General features: G+C 31.3%; 1 protein-coding gene across 1 annotated transcript; it reads right to left on the bottom strand.

Annotated features, from left to right (window-relative positions):
• Positions 1–341: 341 nt before the first annotated feature.
• On the bottom strand, positions 342–24,545 carry LOC127728312 (glycerol-3-phosphate dehydrogenase [NAD(+)], cytoplasmic-like). The gene is made up of 9 exons (XM_052235653.1): positions 24,356–24,545; positions 21,807–21,987; positions 21,126–21,266; positions 20,024–20,162; positions 16,858–16,970; positions 12,578–12,698; positions 10,651–10,760; positions 4,358–4,464; positions 342–3,250 (listed from the first exon to the last, which is right to left on the bottom strand). The coding sequence occupies exons 1-9, from the start codon at positions 24,520–24,522 to the stop codon at positions 3,154–3,156; spliced, it is 1,176 nt and encodes a 391-aa protein (XP_052091613.1). The 5' UTR covers positions 24,523–24,545; the 3' UTR covers positions 342–3,153.
• Positions 24,546–25,664: the final 1,119 nt, after the last annotated feature.

The raw sequence follows: 25,664 nt of genomic DNA, 5'->3' as shown, positions 1-25,664 counted from the left end.
ATGAATCAAATCTCAAAATCAGGTCACTGTGACCTTGACCTTGACCCTTAAACCTTTTGCTGAAAGCCAAATATCTCAAAGAATTATTGTCTCAATACTGAATTTCACAGCAGCAACTAAAAGGCATGTATAGGGGGGTATTAGTCTCACTTTGCAGACAACTCTTAGTTAAAATAGTTTTTGGTTCAGGAGTTGCATAGTTCTTTTAAAAAGTTTAAGACAACAATGATGGACAACGACAACATATGCCAAGTTATCACAATAGCTTTGTTTTGTCAACATGAATTTTGTCATTGCAGGTTTTAACATTTGCCTGTTCAATAATGCACAAAAAATAAATCTATCAGTCAATAATTTTATTATCAAATACTATCAATAAGATTAACAATACATCAACAAATAAAATATCAATAACAATACTTAAACAATCCATAAGCTTATGCTTGTTGTTATAATATAAAAATATGAAAAATATATTTAGGATTAACTACAGGTATTAACAAAAATGAACTATCAAAATTCATTTTAATTGTATAAATAATGTTAACAGGCATTGTATGCCGCACTAACTCTTTGGGACTGGGTAGAACATTATTTTAATTGTGAAAGAAATATGGCAGTCAAAAAAGTATCCCATATAATAGGCTCATGAATTTTCTATAATTGATCTGTCTGTGTTTGTAAAAAAAAATCTGATATCTGAACTTGCGGATTTTGGTAGGCTAATACACTTTTACATTTTGCTTGTACACATCATAGCTTTATTTCTACCCTTGTTTGCACGTGGGAAAATAACTCGAAAAATTATTGAAACCAACAAGAAGTAATTCTCAAGGAAAAGAAAATTAATAAAAAATAATGTCCTGTTTGTCAGAAGTCTAGGAATGAAACTTTGAGGTGGTATAAATGAGGTCAGGGTTTGCTTTATAATTAATATGATAGTGGCTTGCTGGGTACCTTTGTTCATAAGTTTCCTTCACCTCATAAAGGTTCATCTTCCGAATATTTCTATAAATCTTTTATTAGTTTTTTGCACTATTAAGAGAAAGCTGTGAATAACCATAAATGGTTTTGTTAATACAAAGATATTTGCCCATGCATATCTTCTATGGGCTAATAACATTTTATTAAAAATTTAACGAATAAACTTGGTTATTGAAATTAACAATTAAAATCATTTTAAACATAATATTTCCAGGTTTTTTTTATATCACTCCATATATATTAAAAAAGTTAGGAAAAGTCAATGATTTTGTATATATTAAACAATTTTTTCAAACAAAACTATTTAAACGGATAAAGACTTTTGCATCATATTTGGTAAACAAAAATGTAATAAAAGAAAAAAAAACTTTTATAAAATATTATGCACTTTTGAAAAAGAAAAGGTCTTAACTGGTGCCATTTTCCATGGTTACAGAAAATTTGCTAACCACAAAAGCTTTGCAACTGGTATATTAAAAATAATGACACTACAAAACATATAACTTTTCATGTTTTAAGTATTTAAAATATTTTATATATGTTCTGCTTACAAAATTTTGACTGCCATGCAAGAATGAAGATAGATATTGCAGCAGAAATTACAAATTTTAAGCAAACCAATTCTCAACATCATACTGTACATTTTAGAGCAAATGTATCTGAACAGTCATTCAAACACAGTTCTAATCACTACATATATTATTACTTAACAATTCTTTCTTCCTTCATATTGCTTTTTCTGCTTCCAAACTGCATTCAATGAAATTATTAATTCTTTCAGACTATATATGATAATAACCGAGAAAATAAATAACATACAAGTATATCATTTTCCTTAATAAGCAATCTTTCCTTAATAGCTGTTCAGCATAGATCAGTGAATGAAAAAAATTTCAAACAAAACATATTATTTGTGATTTTCACAGAAAAGCACCATATTATTTATGCCAAATTTTAAACTGAAACATGTAGAACAGCCTGTTCTTGATAAACTATTCACCTAGAACTTTAATAAATCACTGCTGATATCATTACCAGTAACAAACAGGTTATTTTAAATAATATTTAATTAAAGCTGTCATATATTTCTAAGTTTTGTCAAATACTATACCATGTCTGAATGTTTAGGGCAAGAACTGTGGCTGCTTTTTGATGAAAGGAGATACATTGCAAATATTAAGAGATTGAAGGTAGCACAAATGATCTGTTTGCACAAAATATCTTGAATCAAATTAAATGTCATTCATTTGTCATCAATTAAAGAATTTATAAACTACCATTAAAACAAAAAAAAGTCAAAATAAATATTACCTCCATTTTGTCTATAGTTAGAATAAAGCTAATTCTAAAGTTTTAATTCAGCAATTACAGAAAAAGGCATTATTTTCAACAATCAAGGAGCATGGCACGGAAGGACATAGGTAAGAATTGATTTTCTGAAACATACAATGCCAGTCTGAAAATATCTTTTCAACAGTGATCAATTTCAGAAAAAAATCTTGTGAGAAAAAATACTTGTTAGTCATGTACAATTAAAGTATAACTTATGCTCAATTTTAGTCAAAAGATCTTTTGCGACAACTAATTTTAGAATTATTCCACAGAAACAGTTTGCAGCCACCTGACTGCCATGTTTCTCCATCTAGTACAAGCTTTTTCCATTGGAAAACCTGGGAAAATATTAATCATTTCATATCAAACCTTTGAACAAAGAGGATGCAGATGGTTATAAATACTTATTAAGAAAAAAATATTGAAAGCCCACTTATACCAGTGTTTTTTTTCCAGCTTTGTTTATATAAGTTCCTTAATTTTTATATATGTTACTATATAATGCTGCTATATGTAATTAATATAATAAAAACACCATACGAAAAAATCTTTGTGAAGAAAAAGTTTGAGGATCACAGCAGAGAAATGGTGACAAAATATCTGATGCTCCTTTGGGCCAGGTGAATGAACATGTCCAGCATATTATATAAAATTTATCTAAATAGTTTAAAACTGATCTTGCACTGTCAACAAATAACAAACCATACTGTTTTATAATGTATAGAAGTTAAGTGGTGTAAAATCCTGTACTGCTAATAAATAAAACATAACATCAATAGAACATTTGGGAAATGTGTAGTGAAGCAGATAAATAATTGTAAATAATGTTTAAATATTTCATATATGTTCTGGGTGGTTACGTAAACAATCAATGAACTCTTCAGGTTGAGATTCTCGTAAACAGATATAATGCACTGACACAAATAAAGGAAACCTGAAAAAGAACAATAATGAGAATAAACTAAATCTATTCAAGTCTCTTGAGTATAAGATTTTTTATCTAAAATGATAAATTAAAGAAGAAAAGGCAAATACAGTAATGAAAAGGAATTCTACAAAACTTTCTAACTGTAACCATACATGCTGCAACATCTGTGGCCTGTTTTATGTTTGTAAATGGTTCTATGTTTTGTTATTTTTAGATGGCATAAATACACTAAGGTGATTACCTTTCTATGAGATTGTAGCTGAAAATCTCCCTTTCTTTTTCAAAGCCATAGATAATATATAGGTAGAGAATCTTCCAATCATTAATCCCCTACAGCTTTTGAAAAATTATGTTATACAGTTTCAGGAGAAAATATTAGAAAATTCACCAATCAGAATGAAAGATCTCTGATTGGATATGTTTTTTTTTCTGATCACATCCAAATGAGATTATTTGTATAGAAACTTCCATAAAACTGAAAAAAAAAACAACCATGATCTTGTCAAGGATGCATTATTATGTGCCACCACTGCCACCAATGCATGTTTCAAAATTTATTGATATTTTTGCAGGCATGGCAAAAATGGAATCTTTCGCATAACTACCAATTCTGGATATTTTAATTCCTTTCAGGTGCAAATCTAAATGATTTTGAATTCGTTAAAATTGATGGCAGACAGATTGCTATCAGAAAAATCATATGCGATACCTTTGAAAAAAAGGAATATAAAAAGTTCTTAACTGATAACAGTTAATGGAGCTCTGATCACAGTAATAGAAATTCTAAAACTAAAGTTGATTCCCATGTAAATATTTAGATTGAAATAAATGGAGAATATGTCCATGGGACACAGATAATCCATCCGCTTGCATGTAACATTATAAAGGGGCATAACTTGAGAACGGTCAAAGTGACGCCACCAAAATTCGAAACTTGATCTGTGTTTTGGGGTAATAAGCATTGTGTATAAGTTTCATAACATTTGGTTGAAGCAAAATAAAGTTACAGAACGGAAACCACTTTTGGGACGTACGTACAGACGGACAGACAAGGGTAACACTTAATGTCTCCTTCGGTGACAGCGGGGGCATAAAATGTGACTGATAACTTACCTTTCAATTAGATTTTTATCTTTTAACATTTTGAAAATTTCTCTAGCAGCTAAGGGTCCTTGAAAGCTCTGACCTTTCAGTAACTCTTTTTCTAATTGTTTAACTGTCTGTAAAACAAAATAAATCATATTAACTGTTTAAGAATACAGAGCAACAAAAATGGACTAAGTGTAAATTTTCAAAGGGTTAATTATTTTTTCAAATTTTGTTTAAAAGCAAAATTATCGACCCTTCTATAAATACATCAGAAATACATGAAAAGCGCAAAAGAAATAGCTGTGAATCCTGCTAGGAGGGCTTAGAAATAAAGTTGTTTAATATGCTGAATTTCACCCTAAAATGATCAAATTCTTTGTGAAAAAAATTCAACAAAACAAAACTGACAAAGCGCAAGTCTGTACTGTATGTATAAATTCATGTACTCTGTAAATAATAAAAAAAAACAGATTTTAAACAGACAAAAATGTAGTGCACATGAAAAAATTGTGTGCATGAAACTTCAAAGATGTTTTTTTTTTCAGTAACTGTAAATTCAGAAATTATTGTGTGTATATATTATTGCGATTTTTGAAGAATGTACCTAAATGCGAGATTGTAAATAATAAAAAAACAGATTTAAAACAGACAAAAATGTAGTGCACATGAAAAAATTGTGTGCATGAAACATTAAAGATGTTTTTTTTTTCAGTAACTGTAAATTCAGAAATCATTGTGTGTATTTATTATTGCGATTTTTGAACAATGTACCTAAATGCGAGATTAATTTTTGCAATTTCAGGAAAAGCTGCATACAGATGTATGCATCAGATATCAGAATGTGAGTTCTCATTATTGTGCTACCTACCCAGCTGCATTATTCCCATTAATAAAAATCTCCTAATAATTTCTGAATTTACAGTAACAGGAAGTAGAACATTGAGGAAACTAAAAATATGTTGTACAGTATGGCATAGTCTGAATGAGGCTTGGTACCAAATATTAAGAATTTATAACTTGTTGTTCCTGAGAAAAATGTGACAAAAATATGAGACTGAGAGATGGATGGAAGAATGGAAAAAGGTAAACTAGTATACCAACCTCCTTTGGAGCAGAGGAATACATAACAAGTTTAAATATTTCTCCACTTGATAATAAACTGCTTCGCCAAGCGCAGCTGGATACAACCGCAGAGGTCCAACCCTGAACAGTTGGGACAAAAATGGACACAATATTCAAGCTTGATACAGGTCTGGATTTGGATTGTAATTAAATATTTGACACATTATAGGTTTTTGACACAGAATAAATGAAGTCGAAGAACTTGAAATTGGTTGTATGATTTGAATTTATATTCAATTGAAGATTTCTTGCTGTTGTGCAATACACTGTGCTGTTGCGCAATACTTAGTAAATCTGTTTTCAGACTATATACAAAGAATTAGCAAAATAAATTGTGACCCCCAATTTTTTTCTTTGGAAAATTGACAATTTCTTAAATCTTGAGGGAAAAAAAAAATTATAATATTTGAAGAGAATTTTCTTTTGAGGAAAAAAGATTGCCCCCCAAAAAAAATGTTTACCCCTCCCCCCTCTTCCAAAAAAATTAATTTTGAAGAAATTTTCTTTTTGTAAAATGTGGTACAAATTAAACATCCATTGCTTAAACACAAGTTATTGTCTGAAAACTAGAAAAATGCATGTTTTAGACCCTTTTTGGCCCCTAATTCCTGAACGGTTTGGGCAATTACGCCCAAAATGAATCCCATCCTTCTACTTGTGGTATTGAACCTTGTGGTACAACTTCAGAGCAATCAAAATACTTATACACAAGTTATGGTCCTGAAACTAGAAAATAATACTTGTTTTGGCCCCTAATTCCTAAACGGTTGGGACCATCACCCCCAAAAACAATCCCAACCTTCCTTTTGTGGTATTGAACCTTTTGGTCAAATTTCTTAGAGATCCATACACTTAAACTTAAGTTATTGTCCGGAAACCAAATGTATTCAGACGACGTGATACCAATATACGACCACAAAATTTTTTTGCAGTCGTATAAAAAGGTTCCAAGTTCAAGCTCACAAATTTAGTCAAGCAATTTCTTTTTTATCCAACAAGAACAATGCCATGGGTTGACCTGAGATGCAAGGTGCAGTTTTGAAGGACAGCCTTAAGCTGTAAACAAAATTTGGGAAAATACTTGTTATGAACGTTTAATTATACTTTGATAGTTTTGATGGAAATATTGTTCCTGGCAAATTTTACAGTTTCCTATTTTGCGTAAGAAATTCCGCCAACTCATTGCATTCAAATGACAAATGTTGTTTTCACTCTTGTTATTCTTCATACATTTCATTAGTAACTGCATTTACCTGTTTTATATTCCTAAATTGATATTTAGACGAATGAAATCATGCTTACTTTCTATATAATCCAATATTTATGTACTCGCTGACAGTATTTACACATGATTAACCATGAAAGCTAACGACCAATTTTTTTAAACGCAATGATAAATGCTTGGTCATTTAAAATGGGGATTTCAAACTGTCAAAACAAATTTGAACTGAGCATCAGAGAATATAGGTAAATACTTTGACATACAAACACAAATACCGAAAACCGTTAAAAACATATTTATTGTACTTCTATTTATTGTATTGATTTAATGATAATATAATTTCTATTTCCTGAAGATAGTTTAGTTATTATTTTGTAATAAATACTGGCAAAGATATTCAGGCATTGATTGAATTTATCTAAAAACTATTGTTGTCCAAATAAAGGCAACAATTATAACAATACTCAAATACAATTTTTTTCTAAATTATAATAGATGCAACAAATCAATTTGCATTAATATTTTACTTCCCATGGTACCGTAGTAAAGAAAATTAGCAGATTAAAGAATAGTTTTATCTTCTTATCACTGAAGCTATTCATATAGAACTAATAATAGCATGATTTATAAGGTGTATGGGGTTTTTTTTGAGAAAAAAAATAAAATGCTTCGCTGAGTGCAGCCTGATACGACCGCAGAGGTCGAACCCTGAACAGTTGGGGCAAGTTTGGACACAATATTCAATCTTGATACTGTCTGAATTTGGATTGTGATCAAATTTTTGACATAATATAGGTTTCTGACACATAATAAATGTGGTCAAAGATCTTAAAAATATGAAATGGGACATTTAATTTACCTAGAATGGTCTGATATCCAAAAAAGTAAAACAAGGTTAGAACCCCCAAAAATTAAAGACTTTAAATTAATCCCATTGAAATTGGTTAAAAGATTTGTATTTATTTTCAATTGAAAATTTTTTGCTATTGCGCAATACTGTGCTATTGTGCAATACCATGCAATTGAAGACTTCTTGCTATTGTGCAATTGAAGATTTCTTACTATTGCCCTATACTGTGTAATTGGAGATTTCTTGCTATTGTGTAATACTGTCCAATTGAAGATTTCTTGCTATTGCGCAATACTGTGCTTTGTGCAATACTGTGCTAATAGCGCAATACTGTGCAATTGAAGATTTATTGCTATTGCACAATACTGTGTTGTTGCGCAATACTGTGCAATTGAAGATTTCTTGCTATTGCGCAATAGTGTGCTATTGTGCAATACTGTGCTATAGCCCAATACTGTGCAATTGAAAATTTCTTGCTGTTGCCCAATACTGTGCAATTATTTGAAATTTCAAAATTTGAAGAAAAAAAAAAAGAACACCCCAAAATAATTGGGAAAAAAAATCCCCCAAAAGTTTTTTGAACTCCCCATGGAGTAATTACCCCCAAACTCAATCCCAGCCTTCCCTTTGTGGTATGGAACCTTGTCGTACAATTTTAGAGAGATCCATACACTTAAACACAAGTTATTGTCTGGAAACTAGAAAAATGCTTGTTTTTGGCCCCTTTTGTGCCCCCAATTCCTGAACCTTTGGGGCAATTATTCCCAAACTCAATCCCAGCCTTCCCTTTGTGATATGGAACCTTGTGGTACAATTTCAGAGAGATCCATACACTTACACACAAGTTATTGTCTGGAAACTACAAAAATGCTTGTTTTTGGCCCCTTTTTGGCCCCTAATTCCTAAACTGTTGGTACCATAACCCCAAATATCCCAACCTTCCTTTTGTGGTATTGAACCTTCTGGTAAAATTTCTTAGAGATCCATTCACTTAAACTAAAGTTATTGTCTGGAAACCAAATGTGTCTTCTGACGACGACGACGACGACGACAACATCATAGCATTATACGACGCAAAATTTTTTTTGCGGTCGTATAATTACATTTATGTAATCTGTAGTACGCAGATGAATACCTCTGTCTTAAGTAAGCAAACAGGTTATTCAATGAAAAGATTAGCAGATCACAATTATTTTTTACTTAATAAAAGGTCTGGGAAATATTCTAAACATGAAGAAAAAAATTCCCCATTTTGCCCTAAATGCAAAGTTAGAACAATGTTGTTGGAAAACTGATGAAATTACAAATGGTTCAAACTAGGTAACATCTATAGCAGTCAATAACTAAAATGATTATTCCATACATGGGAATCTTGAAAAAAAAAATTAAAATATAGGCGGCTCACATCTTTAATCTGTTTGGAATTATTGTTAAAGGAAAACTATTAATTTGAGCCACGCATGTGTTTTTCATGGTTAGATAGAAAGAATAGAACATTACTAGACCTGCTCTCACTGATACATGTAATAAGTACAAAGAATATGTAAACCGCTGAATTTCTCTCATATATATTAACTTAAAATGAATTGGAGGTTATGATATCACAAACTAAATAACGGTAATTAATTGATTATGATAATGTGCTCAGTCATCAATTAAATTATAATACAGAGCGGAAACGTTTGAGATAGGAATAAAGACTGATAAAAAGACTGATGAAGCATATGATTATTTTTAAAGGTGGTCATTACTACAAAATTTTCGTTACTAGCCATGAAATATTTTCAAGCTAATCAAAACTTGCCACACACCAAAAAAATTATCTGTGAAAATCTACACACCTGAAATAAATGAATATGCAAAGCTACTCAACGGAAAACTCATAAATTCACAGAAAAATTCTTGAACATAATTTTACTTTTATTACTGCTGCTCATTTGCATGATTTGTTTTCTCTGGGTTTTTTTTCTTTCTTTTACTTACATTAATTATGGCACTCATGATAGTTTGTCAACAATGTTATAATTCTAAAAGCTAATGATGTTTTAGGCAAAATTTAGTTCAATAAAGTTGTTTCAGAGTAGAATAATATCTTCATCTATATTGCAACTCATGAGGGAAAACCAAGAAATTAGGAATAGCCATGTATTTGTTATTTGCCTAGATAATGAGAGGACATTTCATCCTTGATATTTATGTTGAAATCCATCAACACAGAAGATACACATAAACATGTTCATTTTGAAAATACACTTCTTAACAGGCAATGAACTACTCAAGCAACGGGAATCTCAAACTAAAAGCATTTTATTGTTCTAACTGAAACAAATTTACTAAGCAACAGGTCTATTTTCAATGAAAAACTGGAAATTTAAAACAAACAATGATAATAAAGAAATCAAATAACTCATTAGATATAAAATGCACTTACTTTTCCTTCCTACAAATAACAATATTAAAAAAAATCGTATTTCTTTTAAATCATATTCAATCTTATTTGTTTTATAAGTTAGTTTCAAATCATGTTAGCAATGAAATATTTAGTTTTCTTTTAACCAAACTCGACAATTGAAGTTGCATGTTACTTAATTTTTACCTAACATTTTTAAAAATTTTGCAGAACAATGGAATGGATCAATACAAGATTTTACTTTACCTTGCAAGTCATGTGACATCAGTACCTCTTATTTTCTTATCAGATTTAAGAAAAAATCACATTACACCCATGTGACATCTTACCTTATCAGATTTAAGGAAAAATCACATTGCATTCATGTGACATCTTACCTTATCAGATTTAAGGAAAAATCACATTGCATTCATGTGACATCTTACCTTATCAGATTTAAGGAAAAATCACATTGCATTCATGTGACATCTTACCTTATCAGATTTAAGGAAGAATCACATTGCATCCATGTGACATCTTACCTTATCAGATTTAAGGAAAAATCACATTGCATTCATGTGACATCTTACCTTAACAGATTTAAGGAAAAATCACATTGCATTCATGTGACATCTTACCTTATCAGATTTAAGGAAGAATCACATTGCATCCATGTGACATCTTACCTTATCAGATTTAAGGAAGAATCACATTGCATCCATGTGACATCTTACCTTATCAGATTTAACGATATGTTCACCTAACATTCTATTCCTTCCACCATGACAGGTTGCCACCAGATCAGATATGCCACAACTTTCAAAAAATGTAGATCTTTGTGAACCTACAAAAAATATGCTGATTGTTTACAGAATATCTATATTGGTTCATATCAAACATATATTAACAAAACCTTTTTTAAGGTTAAAAAATATCTGCCCTTTAATCTCTTTGTATAGATTTGCACATATCATATAATCTGATTTCCTATTTTGGTAATGTTGAAGTTAATGTAATATTACCCTTTATCGAGCAATTTGTACATTTTCGCTTTGATCTTACTGCCTAATATTTTTCTATATCATGGACAGGATCAGATACTCGAAAATATATAGGCAATGACGTCAGAGAACAGTGTAGCAACGTCACCTGTTCATGTCCATCTTCATCAATTCATCAATGAAATGCACGCGACTTCATTCATACAACTGAACAACTATCAAAATATTCTGTACGTGTAAAAGTAGTTTTACTAAAAAAAATTATTTTATATTCTCAACAAACATATTTCATATTCTCAACAAAAAAATTATTTTTTTTTAGACAAATTGCCGATAAAACAAATAATGGCATTTTTATTTTTTGATATTGACTTCATCAGCTTGAATATCATCTCGCCCTAGCGGTGTAGTTCAGAAATTTTTGTGTTCATTTATTATTGCAATTGTTGAACGATGGACAAAAATGTGAGATTATTTAAAGCAATTTCAGGAAATATCGCATACAAATAATGTGTTTTGATATATTTTCAAGCATAAAATTTAATTTTAGTTGAAATCAAACAAAGTTTAATTTTGGAACCTTCAAACCTTAATATGGACTAACTTGAAAAACAGGGCCCAAAATAAAAAATCTAAATTCACAATAAGATTCAGCATATCATAGAGCCGCAATAAATCAGTTTTTGATGAAATCAAACAAATTTTAATTTTGGACCTTTTGGACCTCAATGTAGACCAATTTAAAAATGGGCCCGGGGCCCAATAACCAAAATAGTAATACAAGGTTATAACCCCCAAAAATTAAAGACTTTAAATTAATCCCATTGAAATTTGTTAAAATATTTGTATTTATTTTCAATTGAAGATTTCTTGCTATTGCGCAATACTGTGCTATTGCACATTACTGTGTTGTTGCACAGTTCTTAGTTAATCTGTTATATATATATATTTGTTTTTTTCTCAATTGATTTATGAATTTCGAACAGCGGTATACTACTGTTGCCTTTATTTATATATAATAATTTACACACCCTGTTTGGTGTGTATCTCCTGCCATATCAGTATTTGTTGCTTTTATATAAAAATCAGAAATAATCAATGTAAAAATCGAAAATTTTTGAAAAAAAAAAAAAAAAAACCCCAAAAAATTTATCCCTCCCCCCCCCCCCCAAAAAATTTTTTTTTTTGAAAATTTGAAATTTGAAAAGTATAATCCCCTTAAAAAAAAAATTGTAAAACCCCCCCCCCCCCCCCAAAATTTTTTTTCCAAAAAATTTTTGTCTGGAAACTACAAAAATGCTTGTTTTTGCCCTTAATTCCTAATCTGTTGGTACCATAACCCCCAAAATCAATCCCAACCATCCTTTGGTGGTATTGAACCTTCTGCTAAAATTTCATAGAGATCCACTCACTTAAACTAAAGTTATTGTCCGGAAACCAAATGTGTCTTCGGACGCCGACGCCGACATGATAGCATTATACGAACGCAAATTTTTTGCGGTCGTATAAAAACAAAGGAATGATTTATATGAATTTTCTAGTAAAACACTTATTTTTTATTCACTTATATTGACCAACAACAGCAATTCAAACTATAAATCTTGCAATATTGTGTAAGAGATAAATTTTTCATGTGACTAGTATTTATCTTTTGACAAACCTGGAATAAATATTTCTGAGAATTTGATCATCTCCATCAGACCAAGTCTGATTACTGCTGCCTTTGTGTTATCTCCGTGTCCCAGACCATCAGCTATACCAGCACCAATACCTACAATGTTCTGCAAAAAGTTTTAATCATCAGTAGAAAAGGAGTAAGTTCGATAAGGGTCATATTTGGCCCCGATTATTAAGTTTAATGTTTCAAGATAATAAATGTTTTAAAGTGATAAAAAGATATGTGAAAAAGTTGAATAGAACTTATTTGTCAAAGTTTTAGTTTTAAAAGCGTTGATTTTTACATCCCAAACAGGTCAAAAATGGAGATTTTTGCGAAATTTGACCAAATCGTCCATATTTCAACCAAATTAAGGCGTAGGAAACATAGAGTGCAGGCGTCGACAAACTAAGTATTCAAGTCAGATATCTAAAATGTGATAACAAACATTTTGTTAAAAAGGCTTTTTTGTCGACGCATGCTCTCTATGTTTCCTGTCCAAAAAATCATTGGAAATTTACCCGTTTTCTTGAATTTTCGTTGAAAATCAAAATGAGTGCTATTTGTGACATCATGAATAGAATGCAAGTACGTAAATTTTCAACAAAAAGACATATTTTTTATCTAGTCATTGTATTAGCTATGATTCATTGTGATATTAGTCAATAAATCCTAATTTGAAATTGTAGCTAGAAATAGGGGCCGTTTTAGGGTGTTATCGAACCTACTCCTTTAAATTTAATTATTCCAATAAAAAAGTCAGTACATGTGACATTTATAAAACCCTGTAAATCTGCTGAAAATACTATTTGTATGATGATTTATTGATTTCATTTCTTGAATTTTAGAATATAAGCTTAACAAATGTAGAAATAAATTGAGACTTGGTGTCACTATTTGACAAACAATTTTCAGGATAGTTTTACTTACAAGCGAACAAAAAATCAGTGAGTAGATAACTGAAAACAACACTTCTTGCTGTCTTTTTTTTTTTCTGCATGTGTGCATCAAATCATTGAGATTTTGTGTAATTTGACAATTTTACTAGTTTATCATGACTTCATTATTGAAGAACCAATAAAAAGGTAATATTTTTTTCAAAATAGCCTTGTTTTATTAATGTACACACATTCAACATTTAATTCCCTAAATTGTAGAAATACATTTGATTTGGGGCTTACTTGGCCCAAAATAATATATTCAAATAAAGTAACATCCATTGCAAAATATCTAAAATTGAGAATGGAAACTGGGAATGTGTCAAAGAGACAACAACCCGACCAAAGAGCAAAAAACAGCCGAAGGCCACCAATGGGTCTTCAAAACAGTGAGACAATCCTGCACCCATAGGCGGGCTTCAGCTGGCCCCTAAACAAAAATGTGTACTAGTTCAGTAAAAATGGACGTCACACTAAACCCCAAAACATATAAATGAAATAAAATTAAAAAACATACAAGACTAACAAAGGCCAGAGGCTCCTGACTTGGGACAGGTGCAAAAATGAGGCAGGGTTCAACATGTTTTGTGAGATCTCAACCCTCCCCCTATACCTCTAGCCAATGTAGAATAAACAAACACACAGCAATACGCACAGTAAAACTCAGTTTAAAAGAAGTCCGAGTCCGATGTCAGAATAGGTAAGAAAAGAAACTAACAAAAATGACAATGATACATAAATTAACAAAGGACTACTAGCAGTTACTGACATGCCAGCTCCACATCTCAATTAAACTGATTGAAAGATTATGTCTTCATCATATGAAAAAATTGGTATTAGTATCGTACCATCATATCATGCCAACAACTGGTTTTAGAATAAATGTGTTTATTTCCGATGCAAAGACCCTATGAGTGAATCAATAGTAATGAATATTAATACCAAAATATGCCATCTTTAATGACCTGACAACTGTATCGTAACTATGACCCTTCTTAATAAGTCTGTTTAAAGGTTTGGTTAGCTTTTGAGGTGAATGCCGACATTTTTGTGCTTTGTATAGAATATTACCATAAAAGATTGGATAAGAAATACCTGAATGTATAAGATGTCAGCATGTTGATATATATTTACGAATGATGTCCTTGTACCGATGATAAGTACCGATGATAAATTTAGTAATTGTTTTGACTAGTTTGTGATATCGAAAACCCTGGTGTAATAATTTTTCAGTAATACAGAGATTTCTTTCGTTAAAATCAAATACGTTGTTACATACACGAGCGAATCGAACAAGTTGAGATATATAAACACCATAAGATGGTGACAAGGGAATGTCACCATCTAAGAATGGATAATTCACAATAGGAAATGAAAAATGATCTCTTTTATCATAAATTTTGGTATTAAGCTTCCCATTAAAGATATAAATATCAAGATCCAGAAAAGGGCAGTGTTCATTGTTAGTATTAGCTTTATTTAAAGTCAGTTCAGCAGGATTAATCTCTTTCGTGTACATACTGAAGTCGTGATTACTGAGAGCCAATATATCATCCAAATATCTAAAAGTGTTATTAAATTTTTGTATCAGATGTTGTTTCGATGGGTCTTTGCTGATTTTAATCATAAATTGTAACTCATAACAATACAGAAACAGGTCCGCAATAAGTGGTGCACAGTCAGTACCCATTGAGATTCCAATAATTTGATGATATACGGAACCTCCATAGTGAGCAAAAACATTATCTAGTAAAAATTCGTAAGGGTTCCGCGGAACCCAGTGTCTCGCCTACTTTTTCTGTTAATCGCAGGCTCAACAAAAATGAGGAAGTAAATCAATAAAAATATTCCTCTTGATACTATCTTTTGATTGTAAGAAGCTTCTGTCCAAGTTTGGTAAAAATCCGGGATAGTTTATGAATCTAATAAATGTTTAAAAACTTTAACTGCAGACTGAATGTAATGTTAACTGGAAGAAAACAAAATTTCCTTCTAGATACTAGCATTTGATCATAAACAAGCTTCTGTCCAAGTTTGGTACAAATCCAAAATAGTATAAAAAGTTATTAAAATTTTAAAAACTTTAACCACAGAGTGAATGTGTTGTTTCCTGGCAGAAAATCTAAGTCCATTAAAAGTAAAATACAAAAAAAATGGATTTATTTTTTTTACAAAATTTCCTTCTAGATACTAGCTTTTGATCATAAACAAGCTTCTGTCCAAGTTTGGTACAAATCCAAAATAGTAAAAGAAAATTATTAAAATTTTAAAAACTTTTACCACAGAGTGAATGTGTTGTTTCCTGGCAGAAAATCTAAGTCCATTTAAAAGTAAAATAAGGAAAAAATGGATTTTTTTTTTTACAAAATTTACTTCTGGATACTATCTTAAGATCATAAACAAGCTTCTGTTCAAGTTTGGTAGAAACCCAGGATAGTTTAAGAAAGTTATTAAAATTTTAAAAACTTTAACCACAGAGTGAATGTAATATTTCCCGGCAGAAAAACTAAGTCCATTTATAAGTAAAATACGGAAAAAATGGAATTTTATTTATACAAAATTTACTTCTGGATACTATCTTATGATCATAAACAAGCTTCAGTCCAAGTTTGGTAGAAATCCAGGATAGTTTAAGAAAGTTATTAAAATTTCAAAAACTTTAACCAGAGTGAATATTTGTGGACGCCGCCAACAACAACGACAACGGAATGTAGGATCGCTATGTCTCGCTTTTTCGACTAAAGTCGAAGGCTTGACAAAAATTCAAGGGCAGTTATCGTATCAAAGCAGGTCCAATTGACATAGTTCTTTTGTTTGTTGTTACTAAAAAATGATCTAAAAGAGTTTGAACATATATATTCACATTCTGACTTTTTAAATGCCCATTTAATTAGATGTGTGAATTTTTTCTTAATAAGAAAATGAGGCAAAGTGGTATATAGGGTAGAAAAATCAAAAATTTGAACAGATTCAAAATCACCAATATGAGCATGCAATTTATCAAGCACTTCCAATGAATTTTTGACATGTTACAACAAACCAAATACGCATTGCCAAACCTCAAGAAAATACATTGCAGAAAGTAACTTCTAAGTAAATGTTCAAATATAGTTTCAAGTTATGGTAAAAAGTGGGTAAGGCTAAATTTCTATGCATGGATGACCATAAAAAATGTTGAATTTTCTACTTTCAAAGTGTGGCTAAGGTAGCACATGCATAGTGTTCCTACTAATATTTCCTGTGTACATTATAACAGATGCACATGGCCCAATTTCTGATCATTTTACAATTTTTCTTTGATTCAAAATATGAAGTCAAGCTAATAAAACAAAAGTACATATATACCTTAAGAGCACCACATAATTCCACTGTTGCTTGATCTGTTACTACTGAACATCTGAAATATGGAGTCTCAAACAGGGACTTCAATAATTCTCCTGTGCCATTTACTGCACATCCTTAAAAACAATATATATACAGATAGTACTTAATTCTAAAAAAATAAAGATTGTTGAAAACTATCAATTTTTCAAATTTCTGATTAATATAGTTTTACTGTGCTAGATGCTTTGTCCTTTCACAATAACAATGGGCAAAAAGTAACTAAAATAATTGCTAGAGAAAAGTTTTTATTGGTATAAGGCAGGTGTAATGAAAATATTCTGTCAATCCAAGTTCAATGATTTCTCTAGTGTAAGTGTCAGAAAAGTGACCAACTTGTTATAGTTATACATTGTATATTGTACTGCTTATGAAATAAAAGAAGAATGTGTCTGAGGACATGAATACCCCCGCTCAAGCTTTGCAATATTTCAAATTAAAAAGGGCATAACTCTTTAAGTCTTGTACAGTAAATGACTCATAGCCCAAATTCGAACTGTGTCTGCATGTTGTGGTTCTTAGCATTGTGTATAAGTTTCATAACACAAACTAAAGTTAGAGTGCGGAAATGAAAATGGGACAGATGGACAGAAGGATGTTCAAAGATAACACTTTATGCCCCCATTGCCCTACAGCGGGGGCATAAAAAACATATGTAATCAAATTATCTTAATAAACTCTATACTGAAAGTAATACACCACTGCTGCCCATTTGAAAAACTTGTCATAACTAACTGTTACTAAACACAAATATAATATTGGGGTAAGACTTACTAAACACAAATATAATATTGGGGTAAGACGATATGGTTCTTTGAGAGAGAAAAATATGATTTTAGGCACATCATGTTTTTTTCAAATTAATTGCAGCATGTGCAAGGAATGAATTCCAGAAACTTTGTCAAATTTCCATCATTGTTGACCTGAATTGGTTTCCTTTATCTAAGGTGAAGAAATTGTGTAATTTGGTAAACATATTAGCCATGTTAGCATGATTAATGCTAAAACAGTATACATTTAGATTGAGCTTTAAGATCTAGTTTTCATTATCTGTGAATAACTCAGTCTAACTAAGTTTAACTGTGCCACATTCTAGAGTTTATAGTCCAATTATTGTTGTTGTTAGTTATCTATCATATTTCATTTTCATTTAATGTTATTAGCTTAAATCAGGCAATTAATTTTAACTTTTGTATTATTATATGGCCTCTTTTACAAGTAACGATGATGACAGTTTGTGTTTAGCTCATTGTTGAAGGCTGTAATTATATATAAGGGGACCTTTAGTTGTTTCCAATCTTGTTCTTCATTAGTCTTTCATTGGAAAGTTGTCTCATTGGTAATCATACAGCATCTCCTTATTTTCATATAAGTACAATAACTTGGTTATTACACAAAAGTACATCCAATATTACAACTTCAAAAGTATATCATCTTTATAGCAGACCATAAAGTTAATAGATAATGCCTGCTGTTACCATTTTCTTGACAGACCCCTATCACATTGAAAAATGTTTGATACAAATAAAGGTAATAGTCTGTGAGAAGAAAAGTACAGTTGGTTCACATTATAATTAGAGGCAACAGTTATATACTGTAGTTTACCAATCTTCAAATCTCATAAATCCACCAAAAAGATAAATACAAATTAAGGTAAAATAAAAAACCAAAAACTATCATAATTGTATGAACTCCAAAGAAGCAAGACCAGGTGTGTTGACGGGTAAAGTATTTCCTGTTATGCATACATCACCTGCCATGCAAATCCACACTCAATCTTAATGTCATAATAGGACACAATAACAAAACATACATCACCTGCCATGCAAATCCACACTCAATCTTAATGTCATAATAGGGACACAATCAGCAAACATACATCACCTGCCATGCAAATCCACACTCAATCTTAATGTCATAATAGGACACAATAACAAAACATACATCACCTGCCATGCAAATCCACACTCAATCTTAATGTCATAATAGGGACACAATCAGCAAACATTAAAAAGGAGTAGGCCCAGTAAAACCCCTTTTTGGCCCCAAAATAAAGCAGTTTTTACAAAATTGTTAAAATGTAAATTTTTAGCTATTTATTGGAAAGAAGAATACTTCTATTACATAAATATGGGCTGTTTTTGACAATACAATGCACATGTATCGGGTACTAGCATCATTAAGTCATGCTAAATTACTGAAATCTTCGAAATTTTAGCATTTTGGTTAATTTTTAGACGGTTTCCGTCTGAAATGGAAGTGGCCGCATTCGTGTTCATTCTTTATATTTAAATGTAAGTTGTATTTGATGATAATACATAACATATATAAAGGTTGAGAATGAACACGGATGCGGCCACTTTCATTGTTGACAAAAACCATCTGAAAACTGACATATTATGGCATATTTGATAGATTTTTCATATTTAAGCTTGAATTTGAGCGTCTTTAATGACTAAATCAGTTCAAATCTTTCACATAAACTAATTGAATCGACTGAAGTAGACACTTAAGTGTTTAAAAAGTGTCCAAAATCTTTCATCAGATGAACCTGAATTTTGAGACCAAAATCGGCCCTTACCGGACCTACTCCTTTGCTTTCAATACAAAATAAAACCAAAGGATTTTAATGATGTCAGTTTCAGTGTAGTTTGGTTTAAACCAAAATGGATTTTTTTATAAAAGATTTGTCCCTTTTAAAAACAAACTACAGGTTTATAAATTCACCATTTTTTGTTTAAAACAATTAACTAATTCCTTAAACCTGTCTTAAGGTGGTACATAACACTACAGGGAATTAACTCTGTAAAAATCTGTTGAACGCTTTAATCACATTCTATTGTTAAGGAAATATTAAGCTCCTCAATGATTAAAATAAGTGTTTGCCAAACTGCTATATATCCAATGAATTTTTCCGATAGTGTGGGTGGTTCAAGTTTTTTTTCAATTTTTATATTTTTGTCAAAGGATCAAGGTAAATATTTTGTCACAATTTCATGAAAATTAAACAGCCAAATTAATTTTAGTCAAGGTGTTTGGTACCACCTTAAGGTTTACACGAGTATTTGTATAGAGAAGTCACATGTTTTGAACCTTTTGAATGAAATTTGCCAGTATAGTGCTAGTATACCTATTGTTGTTTCACAAAACTGCTCCTGAGCTACCTCTCCAGCCAGATTAGCTCCCATCAATGCACAACATTCAATACCTAGAACTTCCTTAATCACACTGGATATCATTCTCATCCCCGAATCATCAATGGAAACACCCTAAACATATATCAATCAATGTATCAAGGATTAAATTTAACAGATCACTGACTTGTACAAATGAGTAAAACTGAAAAAAATACCTGACAAGCTTCCTTAAATTCAGTGACTAATGTGAGTTATATCAAATATTGTCTAATTTTATTATGTGTAACGCCTGCAATTTCAACCATCAGTTTTGTGGAATATAAAGTCTAGAATGAATTTCATAACCGTGTGGACATGGACACATAGTAATTAAATGTCATTGTGTGTATCACTGGCTGTCGACAACAAAGACTTCACGCAATTACTGTATGTCAGGGGCCTCTCAATGGGAATATACATAATTACTATCTTTAAACATATCCATTCATAAAATAAAAGTGTTTGCATGAAAGTTTATAAGAATTTGTTTTGAATATTTTTTTATACTCACAACCAAAAGTAAGTATATAAATATCTTCAAAACAAATTCCTATAAACTTTCATGCAAAAAAAAAAATTATGAATGGACATTGTAAAATAGGAATTATGTTTATCCCAATGGAGAGGCCCCTGACATACTGTAATTGCGTGGTCTTTGTTGTCGATAGCCAGTGACCGACACGATATCATTTAGATATCAGGTGATCATGTCCACACTGTTATGAAATTCATTCTATGTTATCATCAAAGAGTTTGGTTTATAAATATGTACTATTTTATTTGGCAAGTTTGAATAATTACAATTATAATTCAGGTTTGCTTTCTTTTGACACTCTAGATCTACTCAGACATAGGGAATGTGTATGCATACACTGAATCTTTTTTGGGGGTCTACGACAGGAGTAACAACATTTGTTAGAGTATGTTCCAATGTTAATGTAAAAAATTTTAAACAGCTATAAGGTTAAAAAAAAGTACATCTTCACTACCACATAAACACTTCTGATAGTCATAGAAAAAAGAGATAAGAAGCATTAAATGGAAACTGAAGATTACCTTGATAAGAGATACTGCAACAGCTGATGACTTTATTTTTCCTTTCATCTGCTGACAAGTTTTGGCAACAAACTGATGAGGTAAGACAAATATAAGTATATCTGCATCTTCTGAAGCCTTTATCAAATCTGGTATAGCCACCTAAAGCAATAGCACAGATCATTTAAAGTACTGGTTAAGTTATATATTTGCTTAAATACATCTCCTTGCAGAAAGAAAGATTCTGGTATTGTATCAGTAATTGGCTGGTGAATAAGATAGTTTTGAAACTTTTCATACATTTTCAACTCCTCAAACTACATCCAGTCAACATTTGTGTTATTCATTCACTTACAGTAAAACAAATATACACATTTGTCATTAAAAAAAAAAACACAAAAAACAAATCTAAGCCTCACACTTCTATCTGAATCTATGCCTCACACTTCTACCTGAATCTAAGCCTCACACTTCTACCTGAATCTATGCCTCACAAACTCGTGGCAATCAGTTTGGCTTAATTTAGGTAAAGATTTTGAGATGTTATCTATCTTAACAGAGTTTTGGGGGGTTGTTTTTATGTCATCTGGGAAATGTGATTATGATTCATTTCTGATCATTTTCATGATTTTTTGTTCTGCAGTTTTATATGTGTATAAATGTTTCATCAAATACATGTAATGTGTTTATGGTCTCACTTACCACATTTTCAGGTATTTTTACTCCTGGTAAGTACTTTATGTTCTCATGTTCTGTATTTACTATTTCTGTTAATTTTCTACCATCCACCATTTCCTCATACATCCACATTTTTACACAGATTTCAAATTTATCACTGCGTTCTTTGACATTTTTACCAAGTATCTTAGCTATGGCTGAGCCCCTTAAAAGATAGTTTATTAATGAATACAAGGTACAAAAGATATACATAACCACATGATCAGCTTTCCATTTAATATTAAAATTTAACTGATATTTTATCTGTTGGTAACATGTTTTAGTGTAGTGTATGTTTGTGTATATGCATGCATCAAATACCACTTTTACTGTCAAAACTGACTTTCAAAAATTAACTATATAAATAAAATAACACATTATCAACTATACTAGAATACACCCGCGAAATCGCGGGCATTTAGACATGACAGAACTAATTATTATTCTAACGGATAAGTTTATGTGAAATGTTCATGAGGACAGAATTTTGGCAATAAAAATTTAAGTCGGTTGGTCTAAAGTAGAGTTGGTCTAAAGTAGAGTTGGTCTGGTAAGGAAAATTTTCAACAAATCTATGGCTTGCATGAATTATTTCTTAAATTAAACATGATTATATACTGGTTCCGAGGGTCCCTAGAAATCGTATTTTTATAGCTTCCAGGGACCGAAGGAATGTTTGATACCGGTTCCTGTAGCTCAGGTACCCAAAACATTGAAATTCCAATATAACAACCCATGCCATGTGAAAATTTTCAAAATCTAGTGCTTGCATGAATTATTTCTTAAATAAAACATGATTATGTACCGTTTCCAGGAGTCACAAGAAATTGTATTTTTATCACTTCCAGGTACCAAAGGAATGTTTGATACCGGTTCCTGTAGCTCAGGTACCAAAAACATTGTATGTTATCATGATGTTAGGAATTAAGGGTTGTTTGAAAATTTACCAAAATTCTGTGTAAATTCAAAACAGTCCTAAACGGACGTCTTGTCTATGACTTAAAAGTCTGTCCGATGACGGAAACAATATCCGGGCGCCTTTATTTTCGTTTTCCTCCCAAAATAACCCAAACGGAAAAATCATAAGCGAGGATGACAAATGCGACTATACATGGTACCTAAAGCACACAGAGGCATGATGATTAATTTATTGTGGAAGGAAGAGAAGCAACACACAAAATGAGGCCTTCTCATTTAAATGTATTGATTTTATTCTTATTAACACAAATAAATAAAATTTAAGCCTACAGACGCTCTCAAGACTTCTACCGACTGTATCTGTATCTGAATATGTTCTCCCAATAGAGGCACATCTTCAGTTTGAAGTTATAAATATCCAATCACAAGTCAATAATAGATAGGTTTGGATTGACACAAATATAACAAGAGTTACTTCCCTTTTGTCACCAAGTTGGAGGGCTAAGTGCTCAAATTACTTCACAAGTCAACTAAATTTAACTTGTTATACTGACTGCTAGACTTTAGAAAATACTCTTTTTAACAATTTTTATTTCTTTCAGTCTTACTTAATTCGTCACTACGACCAAGTAAGGATGTCTTGTCAGACTTGTGTGTATCGCATGTTTCAATTTGGTAAGTCATATAAGACAATCAACAGTCTATCCCATCAAAATGGTGGCCAAGGGAAGTAACTCAAACTCAAATTACATTACTCGAACCCTATCTGTAGGAGTAATACCACCATTGTTTTCCCCTAGGCCTTTTACATGTATTAGTCTTTGTTAAAATTTCATTTTTCAAAAAATTGTGAAGCTTTAGTAACCATGTCACCTGAAGTTTCCAAAATATTTTATAGAAACACCAGATAAAAAAGAATGGTGCTTTGAAACACCCAAAGATCTATGTTTATGACTCATTTTTTTTTCTGCAATGAAATGCAGGGTTAACTTCCTACAACCAGTCAACTATCAAATTCAAGGAAATATTTTATTTACACTTTTTTTTGTATGAAACAGGATGTGACGTACTTTGATTTGGTGGTATTACACCTATACTATGTTCGGTAGTATCCGTCAAAATTAAAGTTGAGTAACTAAATAAATTTTATTTAGAGTCGACATACATATACTAGCTGTGGAACCGTAGCTCTTAGGTCCTTATGTTATTTTTTTACTATTTGCGGACAATAGTAAAAAAAAAAATAACATAAGGACCTAAGAGCTACGGTTCTGCAGCTATACATATACATGATACATGTACAAATGTACTATGTAGAGTGAACAATCTTGATCTTGAATAAACATGAGCTTACGAAATCCCTAACAACCAAATCTAAAGATTTACTTACTGATTACAAGGATTTGTATAGTGCTATACAAATCCTTACTTACTACTATATATCCTTAGTACCGTATACATAATTTGTACGTTTTTGACGGGATTGTCGCATTGACATTGCGTGATTAATGGAGGACAAACGTTCAAGGACATCTTTTTCAGAACACAAATGCAAGTATCTTAAATAGAAATAATTCAAATTGTTTAAGTATGTTTACATAAACAATAATACTCACCAATTACCGGAGCCAACAATACAGACTGATTTCTTGGACATCGTTTGCCGGACCGGAAAAAGTAGACGGTAAAAAAAATTAAATCGGTTACGGGTAAGCCGATTTTCTCGTACTTGATGTGAAAATAAATGTATGCATCTCAATTTCGAAGACAAGAACGTATGCATCTTATAATCAACATGTCAACATACTTCTATATATTTGTAAATAAAAGGTAACTTTAAACCATTGATTTTCACTGATTAGTTATGGAAATATATTGGTTTAGAAAAGTTATTCAAAACTGTTCAGGTATGAAAAACTTCATCTTAAATCTTGATCTTTTGAAGCGTGCAGTCAAGTCGGATTTTAATAGTAAATCCTTCTATGAAAATTATTGTGCGTATATAAATAGCGCACGTACTCACTCATATGAATCCGAACTTGGTCGATTCACTCTCCATTATTATCATGATTATTATTATTATCATTATAAATTAATTATTAATTTATTATTACCCAGTGACGCCCGGACGGTGCATTTCACCGAGTCCCGTTTTTTACCAGAAAAGTTGATATAACAAGTAAAACACCTTTTATGCGGGGATAATATTTGTGGTCACGTTTTTAAAGGAGCTTACAATATAATTAGTAATAATAGCGCCCACGCTGAAAGGTCTCGCCTGCTTTACCATCGAAAAGCATGGTTGATTTTTGTTGGTAGTCATAAAGACTACAAATATCACACACACTTAACATGAAAATGAGGTCAAAGTCAGATAAACGGGCCAAGCCAGACAGACATGTACACCTTACAATCATACCAAACACAAATATAGTTGGCATGGTGCCTTCAAGTATAGTATACTAGAAAAGACCAAACAATGAAACGTAATAATGACCATGAAAATGAGGTCAAGGTCAGATGAACGCTGCAAAACAGATATATACACCTTACGATCATTCCATGCATCAAATAAAGTTGACCTATTGTTTTTAGTATCTAAGAAACAGACTTTACCTGGAAAACTCAACATTTGACCAATGAATCATGAAAGAAGAGGTCAAGGTCAGGAGAACCATGCCAGACAGACATGTACACCTTAGAATCTCTTTTTTCATCAAATATAGTTGACCTACTGCTTACATTATCTGAAAAATGGACATAATCAAGTAACTTTAATCTTGATAACTGATAATACGATATACAGCAACAAACGACAACCATTGATTTACAGGCTCCTGACTTGGGACAGGCACATACATAATGTGGCGTTGTTAAACTGGTTTGCAGGTGCGCCACCCCCCTAAACCTGGGACAGTGGTGTAA

This window comes from Mytilus californianus, unplaced genomic scaffold, assembly GCF_021869535.1.
Source record: "Mytilus californianus isolate M0D057914Y unplaced genomic scaffold, xbMytCali1.0.p SCAF_2, whole genome shotgun sequence".
Lineage (NCBI taxonomy): Eukaryota > Metazoa > Mollusca > Bivalvia > Mytilida > Mytilidae > Mytilus > Mytilus californianus.
The sequence above is the reverse complement of the archived record's forward strand: the minus strand, read 5'-3'. Positions and strand labels throughout refer to the sequence as shown.